Source organism: Dermacentor variabilis, chromosome 8 (assembly GCF_050947875.1).
Source record: "Dermacentor variabilis isolate Ectoservices chromosome 8, ASM5094787v1, whole genome shotgun sequence".
Classification (NCBI taxonomy): domain Eukaryota; kingdom Metazoa; phylum Arthropoda; class Arachnida; order Ixodida; family Ixodidae; genus Dermacentor; species Dermacentor variabilis.
Window position 1 is genome coordinate 5,566,586 of NC_134575.1, and position 13,585 is coordinate 5,580,170.

General features: G+C 44.9%; 1 protein-coding gene across 1 annotated transcript in view; it reads left to right on the forward strand.

The window, feature by feature from the left end:
• The window catches only part of LOC142589538 (dual specificity mitogen-activated protein kinase kinase 4-like), a 59,929-nt gene extending 51,184 nt beyond the window's left edge, over positions 1-8,745 (forward strand). Inside the window, exon 12 of the mRNA XM_075700965.1 lies at positions 1,451-8,745. Within this exon, the coding sequence (XP_075557080.1) occupies positions 1,451-1,546 (96 nt within the window). The 3' untranslated portion in view covers positions 1,547-8,745. The remainder of the gene's footprint in view (positions 1-1,450) is intronic.
• Positions 8,746-13,585: the final 4,840 nt, after the last annotated feature.

Here is a 13,585-nt window from a genome sequence, read left to right on the forward strand (position 1 = left end):
TGCAACACAACCCTCCAGCACCTGCTGCTAATGAAGGGCCATCAGTCTGGACCATGTTTTGAGCGAAGCTACTCTGCCAAATTTTTGAAATGAGCAAAGTCTGCTACTGCAAGGTCCTGCCAAAAGGACTCGACAAACCATGCCTGAAACTTAAAACATAACCCCCCCCCCCCTCCCCCCATTGGCGGGAATAAAAAGTCTCCCAATTTTTTATCTCGCCAGGTTGGCAGGTATGCATATCCCTCGAACAGCTCGAGCCTTCCATACAGCGGCATGGCAGCAGGAATGGTGGGCGGTGTTTCGCGACTTGCGGCGGCTTGGATTGATCCGTAGGGTGTACTTACCACCAGTGTCACGATCCGCCCGGGTTCGTGAACGAGGAGGGGCTCGAGGCACCCATTGAATTTTTCTAGAGACGCTCCGCAGCGTGGTGGTAGTGAACAGTGATTGACCGCGAGCAGCTGTGCTCGTCGGTGTTTATTTGGTCTGGTGACCAATGGTACCCACTGAGCCTGGTGGGCCACCAAAGATTATGCCTAAGGGGGCGTCACATGTTTGTCACAGGGCAAAAGTGATGCTTTCTTTTTTTCATTTTTCTCTTTATTGTGTCCTAAATGTCACACTTTGGCTTAATATACCTTTCCCCTAGTTCACTAATACGCTATGCCACATTGCATATTTTCCGATCTAGCAGCTGGGCCAGTAAATTTGACATGAAGGGGATTTACAAGTTGTACGGACCATCTCTTGGCTTTTGCACATTACTTCATTAACTACATTTTACATTTCATAAGATGCACAAACTGTTCACATTAGTGGTGTTTAAAAATTGACTAGCCACCATTATTACTACAGTTCGGCCTCATAACAAAGCCGCATCTGACACGAAATACCACCTTTACATCTAATATTAACTTTTTTTCCCTAGGTCCATTAAACTGTGGAACCAGTTTCCCCCCTAACATTCAAAAATTTACACTTGATAAATTTGTTAAAGCAATCACTGGTTGATGCCTGTGATTCCTAGGACTATGTATTATACACTATGTTTATATGCATACATGTATGTATTGAGACCTTTCTTCTTTTTTTCATATTTCTTACGCTAGTGCTTTGCTGTGTGCCTTGTACTTTTGATTTGTGTACCCACTTTGCTGTGTGTGTGGCACCCTTGATTTTGTACCCCACTCCTGCGATAACCCTCTTACGGTTGCAGTGTGTATAAAAAAAAAAAGACAAGCATGTGTCCATTACATGCCAGTATTGTTGATTTTGTTTGTTATATCAATGTTTCTTGTATCCAGGCTCTGTATATTATCTTGGCAAGTTGTCTTGTGGGAAAAATAGCTTTACAACTTTGAAAAGAATGTGGCGCACGTTTCCGGATTCCCGCCACTCTCTGTTCATTTTTGTCTTTTTTGCCGAAACATGCCATTTAACTCCACTGCAGGATCACGACTTCATCAGGCGTGCCGAGCGGGACACGGTGGACGTTGCATTCTACATCAGCAACATTTTCAGCAAAATGAATGGCATGTCTCCCTGATGAGAGAGAGTCATCCCCGAGGGCTTCCCAAACACTTGTCACCTACTGCGCCCGCACGCAGTCCACACTGGACATCACCGACCGAGCAGGGTTGCCGAAGGGCTGGCTCTTCTTCCTCTTTTCCCCTGTATGATAGCATAAGCCTGTTGTGACAACATCAACACCCATGTCGGCATGGCTCTGGTGTTGCCAGTCATGAAACCTCTCACGTTTGAGCGCACTGATTGGGGCCTAGCTAAATTAAAGGAGTGGTGTGGTGGATGGACCAGGAGGCAGTTCGAGCACTAACTCACAGTTGGTTGAGAGCTGTTGTTGTTGAAACAAAGCCAGAAATTCTCTCAGTCTGCAGGCACCAGCGCATTTGAGCAACCAGGTAGCGTTGCATCAAGAAAAATGCAGCAGATCTGACGAGTTCAAATCTATATACAGTGTAGACCGCTTATAACGTAAGTCGCCGAAGTCCCGTTGTCCGCACTCTAAGCGGTACTAAATTATAACCAAAACAACAATTTTCAAGGCCTGCACTATGCAAATCATGTACACCAAGCAGCCACGTATATGGAGCAATCGAGGAATGCGGCCAGAACATTTGCATTCAATTTATAAGCGTAAAGAGTTATCTCTTTGTGGATGCCCGAGGACCAGCCATTCCAAATGTCTTCATGTAAAACAGACAACACACAAATCACATTCAAGAGATGCTTTTAATTCTCACTCCAAGTAAAAAAATACCGTTATTTTGCTCTGGCGTAGCTTTTTAACAGCCTTGCTAACCACTTCATCTTCTACGTCGCTTAGGTGTTTGCGAGCCTCTTCACTGAGGTTATTTGCAGTGCATAAAACTTTGTTTGTTCAGATAGTCAAGTGTGTCCTTGCACGAAAAGTCTAAGAAAAGTCAGTGCGCAATGAGGATGTCGATGTCATCCTCATTGCGCACTGACTCAAGCACAGCCTCTTCTTGGTCACCCTGCACTGCTGCTACTATGTCTTCGTCAGTCATCGCTTGTTCCCAGTCGTCCACATAATCGTCGATGGCTCCGAAAAAGTCTCCAAAAGGATCGCTTTAAGAGGCTTTTGTTGTTCCTCACCAAGTCAGACCATACTTCGTCCACGCTCACTGGCTAGTTGTCTTATTCGTCAGTGGGTGCATTGGCGCCGTGATCGCAGACGGAGCCTGCCTTTTCGAAGCACACTTCAATCATCGATAGTTTGGCTTGCCACCAAGACGCAGTGACCATGTCTATCGCTGCTCTCAAATCTATTCTGAGAGGGCCTTTCCATTGCAAATGCAACAGAACTTTCTCACATATGCTCTTCTTGTAAAGCACCTTGACAGTCGCAATAACGCCTTGGTCCAATGGCTGGCTCTTCATAGTAGTATTGGCCGGAAGGAACTTCAAGCTTACAGCCCTCAGCATTGACTGCATGTTGTGAACCGTACAGTTATCCAAAACGAGGACAACACACCACTTTTTTGCCACCATTTCTTCGTCAAACTTTTGTAGCCATCCAGTGAACAGGTCTTGGATCATCCAAGCCTTGCCGTTTGCTTTGTATGTCACGGGTAGATATAATTCATTTCCTAGACGCAATGCGGCAGTGCATAGTTCCCAATGATGAACAAGCGGCACATGTTTGGCCCATCAATGTTGGCACAGAACAAGACAGTTACACACTGTTTAGAAGCCTTGTGGCCAGGGAAGGACTCGCCTTTCATTGCTACAGTGTGATTCGGAAGCAGGTTATAAAATAGTTCAGCTTCGTCAGCGTTGTATATATCGCGGTCCGCATGTGCTGCAAACTGCTTTGAGTTTAATATTCAGCCAGGCTTGTACGGCGGTGTCATCGGCTTCTCCACTTTCGCAAGACGCAACTCTGCAGGTTATCCTGCAACTGTCCTCGAACAGCTGAATGCAACTGTTTAGTGGGTTGAATTCATTGTGCCACAAAAGATAGCAAAACACTTTGCCTTTGTTTGCAAAATAGGCCAACTTAACGGCATGTTCTGTGCCCATAATTCCTTGAACCATTCGAACAAGGCAGCGTCAACGTCTTCATATTTTGCAGCATGAATACTTGTCCTAGATCATGATGCAGCATTGATATCCAACTGCTGTCGCACGTTGTCCCGATTCTTCCAAATTGCCGATACGGTGGTGTCCGTGATGCCATATTTTGCAGCCACCTCGTTTTTTTTTTTTTTTTTTTTTTTCACCCCATTTTCCATTTCTTTCACGATGTTCACCTTCATTTCGAGTGAAACAGCTTGTCGTTTGCTGGCACCTGGTAGAGCGGACGAAGACATCAAAAGTATGAAATCGTGATCAATCAGAGGCAAAATCCGAACACGAAGAGAGTCGAGTCTTCCGGGCTGACAGACAAAGCTAGTCACTCTAGCCATGCTGCACCACATTGTTCGTCCACTCCATGTGCCCTTCTCCTCCTCACAGTGACCTAGTCTCTCTTTCTTCCTATGGTGCTCCTTGGGGCACTGCCTTGAGAGGAGCATTCATCATCTCGGTTGGCTTCCAGACTTCCAGGCAGCCACACTGTGACCGGTATTTTGACTCCCACAACTGCACTATAAGAAATGTCCGTGTACATAAAGTGCTTGGGAAAATTAACAAGAGTGTGAAGACACCGCATTATATCTGGTCCTGCACTATAAGCGGTTACATTATAAGTAGTCTATACTGTACAGCAAAGCTTTGTGTGAATGCATAAAGAGTCGAAACACAAGTTTGTGTTTATTGAATGTCTGCAGAGTGACACAAAAAGGCTTTATTCAGGCATTGTAGAGAGGCTAATCCAATGCTGCTGCCTTGGATGCGAGCACCATCTGGTAGTGATGCAAGAAACCCAGCGGCACGCACGACCTCTGCTGTGATTGGTTCACCTTTTCAGCTAGAGAACAGCCATGCTGCAGCACCTAATGAAAACCCGGCGAGATTTGCAAAGAAAAGCTTCACTTTTAATACATAAAAGGTTGCGGTCATGTTGCATCTAATGGCCTCGAATGCGGCTTTTTTGCCTCATCAATGCAACTTCAATGTAGGGCACTTGTCTCTTTACCATGTAATGGCACTAGCATGCAATACGCCCAAAGTTCTCTGACGCATTCATGACAAGTTATTTTCCTGTACGAGATATAAGAAGGGTGTTGCGAAAGCAAGTTGGCATCTGGTGCCATTGACTATAACTGTGCTTGGTTGCCATAGAAACTATGCAGACCAGGTAATTGTCTTTTCAGCACTAACGACTGACTCCATGTCCCTATGAATGTGTTTGATACCATCTGGCCACACCACAGAGCAGAGTTCCTGCTTCCAAGTGTTTCTTATGCTCTCTGATTGGAAGTTATGGAAGTTATTTCCTGTCCTACCCCTATTGTCTTTCTGTGCTGCCTTTCAGAACTTTCTCTTGTCAGTCTCTGGTTTTATTGCGTATCTCAACAGGTTGTGCCGATTGAGAGTTGTGGGCTCAGAAACCTGTGGTTTACATTTAACAACCCTGAAAGAACATTCAGCAATTAACATTGTTCTTTAGCTCATCTTTTGCTGCAAGAATGTGTTTTGTCAGGATTTTTCGTTGCCATCAGGCAGTAAACCAAGTCCATTGACCTGCAGCATGCTTGATTCTCTAGTGGCACGACTAGCATACGATGGTGGTCTTCCTTTTTTCCTGGTGAACCTGGCAAGCAAAAATTTCAAGTGCTTTGTTTAACTACGTGTACAAAAAAAATTCGGTGTCACTGCAAAATTTCAGTGAAGACCAGCAGTGAACATGAAATTTTATTTTGATGCAGTCAAAATAAAACGTAGGTCACTATATATAGCATAATGTAAGCCTCTCATGCAATATATTGTAAACAGATGAGAAGTTTAATGGCAGGGGTGAAGAAAGACTTGACAAGACATACGCTCACTTACAACTGATGTTTATTGGAAAGTTTTTCGCGAAAGCAGTAATTCACACTTGCGCAGTCAAACATCACAATGTGCAGTCATACAGGGCCAACAGCGCCAGCGATAAAAACCTTTGATATAAGATGTATCTAATTAGCCCCTTCAGTCACAGTGTTCACATTTATGGACGTGACCTATTTTTGCCATTTCTGTGCAGTGGTGACAAGGAATAGAGCACAAACATTAAGCCTAGGGTAAATTGAACATTCCCCCAACCCAAATTACTGCCGTGTTACTTCTGAGTGGTCTGAAAATAGATAACCGGAGGAACAGAGAGGTGCCGGTGTCTGCGATTGGTCCGCTTTCCCTTACTTAGCTTGCTGTGGCTTGTCTAAAATCGTGGCGGCACTGAACGGACAGTTAAAAATGCCGCCAAAACATATCCTCAGCAAAGAAGAGTTGGAAGAGCATTGTCGTATATGTGCCGAAAGGGCTCGATAACGTTATACAGCCACGCAAGAAGTTTTGTTATACGCAAATAAACTCGTGCTCTCCCCAAGGTGCGAGTAGCCAGTGCCTGAGCGATCGGCGACAGGCTTCGTCCATTCCTTTCGGAACGGGGCAGTCTCCGGCTATTCAGAAAAGAATCCAGTTTTGTTCGGCATATTAATGCATCTTTATCACGTACACGTCACTTTCACGCAATAAGTTCTCGCGCTTTTGTGACGTCAAGTGACAGACAGGTGAAGTGGGTGCAGCCTGAAACCTTTTGACCAATAGCAGAGAGTTAATGGTGAAAAGGCGTCAAATCAGAAATAATTACTTTTCTTTTGTTCACTCGAATCATGCATAATCGTTGTGTACATGTTATATCAGATTGGGAGCTATCGCAGTTTTCATGACGTCGCATGACAGACAGGCGACGTGGGGGTGATCTAAAAAAGTTTTTGGCCAATCGCAGAAGGCTGATTGCATAATTGGAATAGAAAAGTTTGGAATAGTTTTACGTTATAGCGCCCCCTATTTGTTTATCAGTGAGTGCTATAGAGGGCACACTAATGCACGTGGCTGAGTGTACAAAAACCTGGCCAGCTTCTGTGATCTACCTTGCCGGTCTGTCTTTTGAATTGCTAAGGATGACCATACAACTAAACAACAGAATGCACCCGCAATCTTTACAGTGCACAGACAAGTGTACACAACCCACCACGACCTTCAAAGACACTGAATGCTACCTGAGTCTGTCATTTAAACACCGATCTGCCTGTACGATGTAAACATTTCTGCAGCTCAGCCCCAAATGTGCTTGGCATGTTCTCGTGCAAGATTGAAACAAGCATAATATGGCTGTGAACAAAAGGACATTCTGGTCTTTAAAGAACTTTGCAAAGCATTGGAACATAGTATTTCAAATATGCAAACATGAGTTCAATGATTGTAAACAGTCTGTTGTTGCGGGAAAGGGACAATAAAGCTTCATGACTGGCAAAATCTGGGGCAAAAATCTAGAGTGCAGGTGCCGCAACTCTTCTCAGCAAAGTTCCTTGACACTACTACAGGCTACCAAGGCAGCCCCGAGAGCATTTGAATACAGCTGCTTGGACTACTATTGTTGGATCCATGCAAAGTGCTGATGTGTGTGCATTGAGTGTGCTCCAGTATGGCATGCCAGACGATGAAATGAGTGTTCAAGTCATTCTATTGTGTCTGAACACGCTGCTTTGGAATAAGTTGTTGATAGGGGTTCAAACTCAAGTCTTTCATTTCTAGATTTCTCTGTATTTCTTGTGGACTGCTTATTTTTATAACATTTTGTAAGCTAGTGGATGTTCCAACTATATTACTTTCGTGGTTGTCTCTTGTGGTAAATGCAGTGCAAGCTGCAAGCGCTTTCGTTCTTTACACAAGTTAACTAAACTGTTTGCCCAATAGAGGCACTGACCAGTTTTGCTTATTTTTGGCGTGCTTTGTTGGATTGACACTGGATGTTTAGTCTGTTATGCTGACATTGTGAAGCAGAAAGGAAGTGGTAAGCGGCTTTACTCAGATTTATTTTATTGCAGTTGGACTGAGCCAGTAAGAGTTGCTGGTCCTCTGATTCCAAGCATGCTGGTATTTGCCATCTGGTCTGTGTCTAAAAAATACAAAGCACAGCCATTATGTACATACTGTACATAGACATGCCCTTAATAGCTTTCCAGACTTTTGACATCCTGCAAGATTTTACAACCGTTCCTTCTGTTTCATTCGCAGTCTCAGTTTTATGGATTAGGCTTAGGAGAAACTTGTGCCCTAGTTCTTGATGCAGTCTTGGCACTTTGGCCTTGCATTTGGAGTACAGTGTAATCATTGCTAAATGTTCACAGGCACACTCTAATGTTTGCTGTTTAAAGATGCAATCACTGCTGTCTTCTCTTTTAAATGCATGTCCACATTCTTGTTGACCGTAAGATTTCATTTAAGTTAAAGACAATTTTAAAATTGGATTTCTGAAAGACACTCTATTTTCATCTGTTGGTGCATATGTGTATGAACTTTTGAAAGATGGTCATGGGACTTGTGTCCACCTCGCAGATATTTAAAATTTTGGTGTGCAAGCTAAAAAAAAAACATCTAAATTCACATTAATTTGTCATATGTTGTTGCAAGTAGCTTTGCTATGGGCTACATACATACTCAATTTTTTGCATAGTGTAGGGTTGCTGTCGTGCTGCTGAAGAGAAACAAAAAGCAGCAGGCTCCTTGATTATGATGCCAGGAAAATGTATGCCAATCAGAAATTTGTACCAGCAATACCTGAAACGAACTGGCTGTACCGTTTGAGAACCAACATATTTTGCATAATAGCCTCCTCTCCTGGCATTTGTGGTGTCGAAGAGGGAGTGATGGTGGTTGTAGCTGCACAATGTATGTATGTTACTCAAGAGGCTTGCCATGTGCCCAGATCCTTGCTGTGAACGGTCCTCGTGGCAGTCTCCAAGCTGTGCTTGAGTACACAAGTTGGAGGTGCACACATACCATCATGGCCCGACCTATGGATGTCATATTCGTTCTGGGCAGACTCGTCTGAAACACTTTATTCTGCACCATTTCTTTTCTTATTAGCATGTAGCTGTCACAACCACATGCAAAGTACGCCTGCAGAACTCCTATTTACTGGGAACGGTGTTTGTGTCGTCCTTAGACAAGACTACCGCTGCCAGCTCCTTTTCCAAGCTCATATGGTGATGTTTTGTTTTACTGCAAACATGTTTTATGAAAGAAATGCAAAAATAAAGGAAAGATCTAGTCCGAGCTGTTTTGTGCGATTTACTCGCAATATGCTTTTGAGTAGTGCAGCTCACAGTGGAGCGAGAAGGGTTAGAGGATCCACAAGAGTTTGATTCAGTCACAAACACAATGAAGCCAGAGCAAGCTATGAGGAAGTTATGTTTAATTCAAATGTAAAAATAATGAGCTTCAAGGACATGAAAGTGGACCAAAATATTCATTGATGATTATGGTACTCTCTAATGCGAAGTTTGAGCTCAGCTCTATACGTGTTTAAATTTTGTGATAGACATCGCACCGATCACCGCACTGACTGGCAGAGCCATGACGCGTGGCCCTATATATTGACCGGCTACACAGTTGCCACTTTGCGGCAACTGAAGATTACGCAACCATAATCTTTACTGGGAAGTGCTTGCAATGAAGGCTATGCACGAAGACGACCGGTCTGGTTCCTTTTTTTTTTTATTATTATTATTATTCCCCTGGACAGCCGGCGCCCCGGATGGATGGATGCTATGAGCTTCCCCTTTGCAACAGGGTGGTGGGCTGCGCCACCAAGCTCTTGCTATTATACTGCCTAATGTCCTACCTAGGTTAAACAATAAAAAAAGAAGAAAAAACACTGTGAACTCCCACAACCAAATTTTCCGATCCCCTATTGCGAACTATGCCTTTGTACGTCTCCGTTTTTTGTTGTTTCCCTACTTCCACTAATCCTCCAAATCGCCTCTTGCTCGCGGATGCGCTGACGTGAGCGCCATCTGATGGTGCTTCAATGTGGCTTCCTCGCGCTCTCTTCGCTGTCGCAGTCTTCAGCTTTTCTCCTCGCCCTTTCGCCGTACTCTCCGCTTTCCGCCTCAAGCTTTCATCGCTATCGCCTTTCATTCCTCGCTGCGCTCGGTTACGCTGACGCTCAACGCAGGAACGGGCGCCCGAGAGCTGCGCTATAAAAACTCCTCTAAAGGAAACCGAACCCTATTTTCGCACATCGGGGCTATTAATGAAGGTAAAATGAGACATCCACCCGATCGTCGTAATTGCTACAAACTAAGGAAACTAGAGTCTACTAGACAATGGGAGAGTGGGCCTTGCGGCGCTCTCCCGCTGAGGCGCCGCGTGTGCAAAAATTGTGCGAGAGCGCTGCGAGCGAACCGCGGGGCGGAGACGCGCTTCGCGGCAGATTCAGCGCAATTTCGCTGCGGGCGCTGAGGCCGATTGCGCGCGTACGCTCTTATAATGGTGCTTTATTTCAACTGCAAATATGACGCCTTTTGCTACGTATACATATGTGAGGCATGGGTTATGCGACGTCTTCAATTTTGCTGTCAAGTGCGTCGTCTGCTAGCGAGCGCGCGTTCGTTGCACGGACGCTGCCGGAAGCCCAGTTTTTGTCGCAGAAAGTCTCTGTAGTAAAATTTTTTTATGGTCTTATTTGCTTTGGTGCGCCCGCGACTCTTGTCGACCGGTAACAATTGTAGTTTTAGCCAGGTGAACTGCTATTTTTAACATTGTTTGCTAAAAGTAACACGTAGTTTTTACCACAGAAGCCGCCTATCTGCAACACACACACTATATATATATATATATATATATATATATATATATATATATATATATATATATATATATATATATATATATATATATATATATATATATATACGTAAGAAAATTTTATTGATATTGTCACGCAGTAGTGACGGCAAAGAACACAGTAGCAATACTGTGGATGGGGAAACGTTTATTAGGGGAACCTGTGCCCACAAAAACAGGCTACACTTAAAGCACAAGAACATAGCGGCGGCGCCTGATCTGATAGTTTAGCAGCGCAACGCCATATCCACTATTTAGCCACTAATTAGCCTACCGCGCCGCTTCCGTTTTTTTTTTCTTTTTTTTTTTCTCGATGATGGACTAGACTGAAAATTTCACATGGCTTACGGGCCAAACGTAAGCATATATACTGTTTTCGGCGCTTGAGGCCCAACCGCAAGAAAAGAGATAGTACCAATTACTCCGCATTTGTGTTACGCGAGGAAGACGGAAACGAATGGGAATGTTGTTCTGCAGTTTCTTTTTTTAAAATACTTCCCGTAAATCTGAGAACAAAGCGCCCGATGGGGCAGATATGTTTTATTTGTTTGAAATGGCAAGCAGGAAGGTTGCATGTTTTTCCGTCTGCGTTTCACAAGACCTACTGATGGAAAGCTATGCGCAAAATCTTTGGATAACAAGAAAAATGTTATCCAAAGGGAACCGTACAATAAATAGATTGAAAGCCGACATTGCAGCCGCAATGCACGCGCAATCACGGAGCGTCATTTTTAAAAAATGAAATAAGGAAAAAGAAAGGCATCTATTCCTAAGGCAGAAATGCATGTCATATCCAATTATAAACACCGTTTGAGCGGTGTGAACACATATACCAGCGCACGAAGTAGCACTAATTACCCTTCCGAGAAGTATCGCCAGCACTTTCCAACGGCGCGACCTTAAACCCAATCCACTTCAATCGCAGTGCCGCCACAATATATTTCTTCGTTTATTCTCTCTCTCTCTCTCTCTCTCTCTCGTCGCGCGCCTCACTGCAAAGCATGCGCCGCCCCAGACACTAGGGAAACCCATGCGGGTTCCTAAAAAAAAAAAAAAGCCTCGCAGTAGAAGAAAAATTCGTCCTGGTCCGGGACCGGTTATGTGGAGTGACGTGGCAGTTAGGAATGGGGTGCTAGACTATTGACTATTCTGCCCATCTCCTTCCAGCAGGGCAGTTCTCCGGGGTGATGTACAGCTTTACTCTCTTACTTACATGGGGCACACTTTGGACCAGGGAACAGTGCACTCATGCTGATTGGTCTGTTCGTTGATTATCAAGAGCAAAGCGGTGGAATACACATACACCATTCGCCTTGTTGGGGATTTTCGTGCATGTTCATATAGAAATTATTTTGTGCACTTTTTATTGTGATAGCAGGGATGTGGAACACTCCAGGTGCATTTTTTTTTCCGTCTGCGTCGCCGTGTTCCGTATGCTACATATGCGAGTGAAAGCGCGCGAGGGGAGCCGACAATCGGGGCGGCTCAAGCAGGCGCGCGCGCGCAAGGGAGGAAAGCTGAGGGGAAACGCGTCTTCCGTTTAGTCTTCCGTTGCGCGAAAGACCGCGGTGCGAAGTTTTCCGGCAGCAAATGTGTATTTCGCGGCCACGCGCAAGGCGAACCGATGACCGCGGCTCTGTCTTGCGCGGCTGCGCGCGCCCCATCTTGAAAGCGATCTGCAGACGGTTCGTACCTTTGTGCGCGCTGTGTTCTCGCCGCTCAGTTTACGTGGAAACCATAGCACGAAGGTGACTTCGCTCGCTGCTGCTGCCGCGCTTCCTTGCGCCAGCGTTTTGACAGCGAGTGTCCGCGGTCATCGAGTGTGGAGTGTTCATGTTTGCCTGTGCGCGCTGACACCGTGCTTGTGAATTTAGTTAGTAAGCGAATGTTTCGAAGTTTATACGGCCGATTAAACTACTATCATTACTTTGTCTAGCCGTCTACTAATATGCTATCGCAATCGATGCTTCGCCTTTCGGGCGGAACTTTAATAGCTGTTTGAATAAAATTTAGGTGTACGTCACTCCACCAGTTAGTGCAGATTGACTTGTGTATGTTTCTAGCGCAGTCAGCTGAGACATTTCAACACACTCCATACTTGTTGCTGCAAGTTTGTTTTGCTATAATTCCTCCTGTTAGAATAAAGGTACGGTGCAGACACCTCTGGCCCCGATCCGTTTATAAAACCCTCTGTGCTAAAGATCAAAGTAATCATTTGCATACCCAATGTTTTCCTCGTCATATTTCCTCCAGCTTGAATAAATGCGCGGTGCAAACACTTCTCGTTACAAACAGGACCCGATTTGTATCTTTCACCGGACCATTAAAATGTTTTGAACATTTTGTTTTGCTATATATTTTTTTCTCTTTACAAGAACTGATCGCCGGTACCTGTGACCCTGCCTCCTGCTTAGTGCTGAATTTGTCAATTAAATACTATCAATGCTTCGGTACAGGGATGTTTTTCTTGACATGTAAAATTCCACCACATTGATAAATTAACGTATTTACTCGAATTACAATGTACTGTACTCGAATCTAGGCCGGCCCCGATTAATCTGACACCCGAAAGTCCGAAAAAGAAAAGGAAAAAAGAAAACCCAGCAACACTTACCTTTAATGTAAGCCGAACAAAAAAAAATCGCAGTTCCGTCCGAAAGGCGAAGCACCGATTGCGACAGCAAATTAATAGATAGCTGTACGAAGTGAGGATAGTAGGTTTATCGGCCGTAGGTTTATTGCACCCACTTGAACAAGTGGGTGCAAGACAGATGGTTGCTAATATGCGAGAAAGCTCAGAGGGAGCGTGACAGGCGAGTGGCAGAACAGACAGCTGAGAGGGAACGCCTGGAGGATGAGCATCGCAGGGTGCGCGTTCACATCAAGGCACTCACCGATGCTTGCTCCGAAGGGACAAGATCCGCGGTTGAGGATGCAGCACAGCAGTGTAGCGGCGACCCAAGGGTTCCCTCCGACATGACGTCAGGCCTTGGCGAGGAAAAAAGTGTCTCAAGGAGAGACACCTTGTGATGATGCCATTGTAGGCAATGATACTGAGGTATGGTCACAAGACAAGGAGCATATTGCTTCCATATCTCAACTAGTGCCGCGTGAGCACAGCGCAGGCGATGACTGGTTCGTGCAGGGTTCAGAGCTGCCGTGCATGGGCCTGGTTGAAAAAGTTGGAACCGAGCACCTCCTAGAGGCTAAAGATAGCACGTCTGAGGGTTCGCACCATGGGCAAGATGAACCTGAATATATCAGGGCT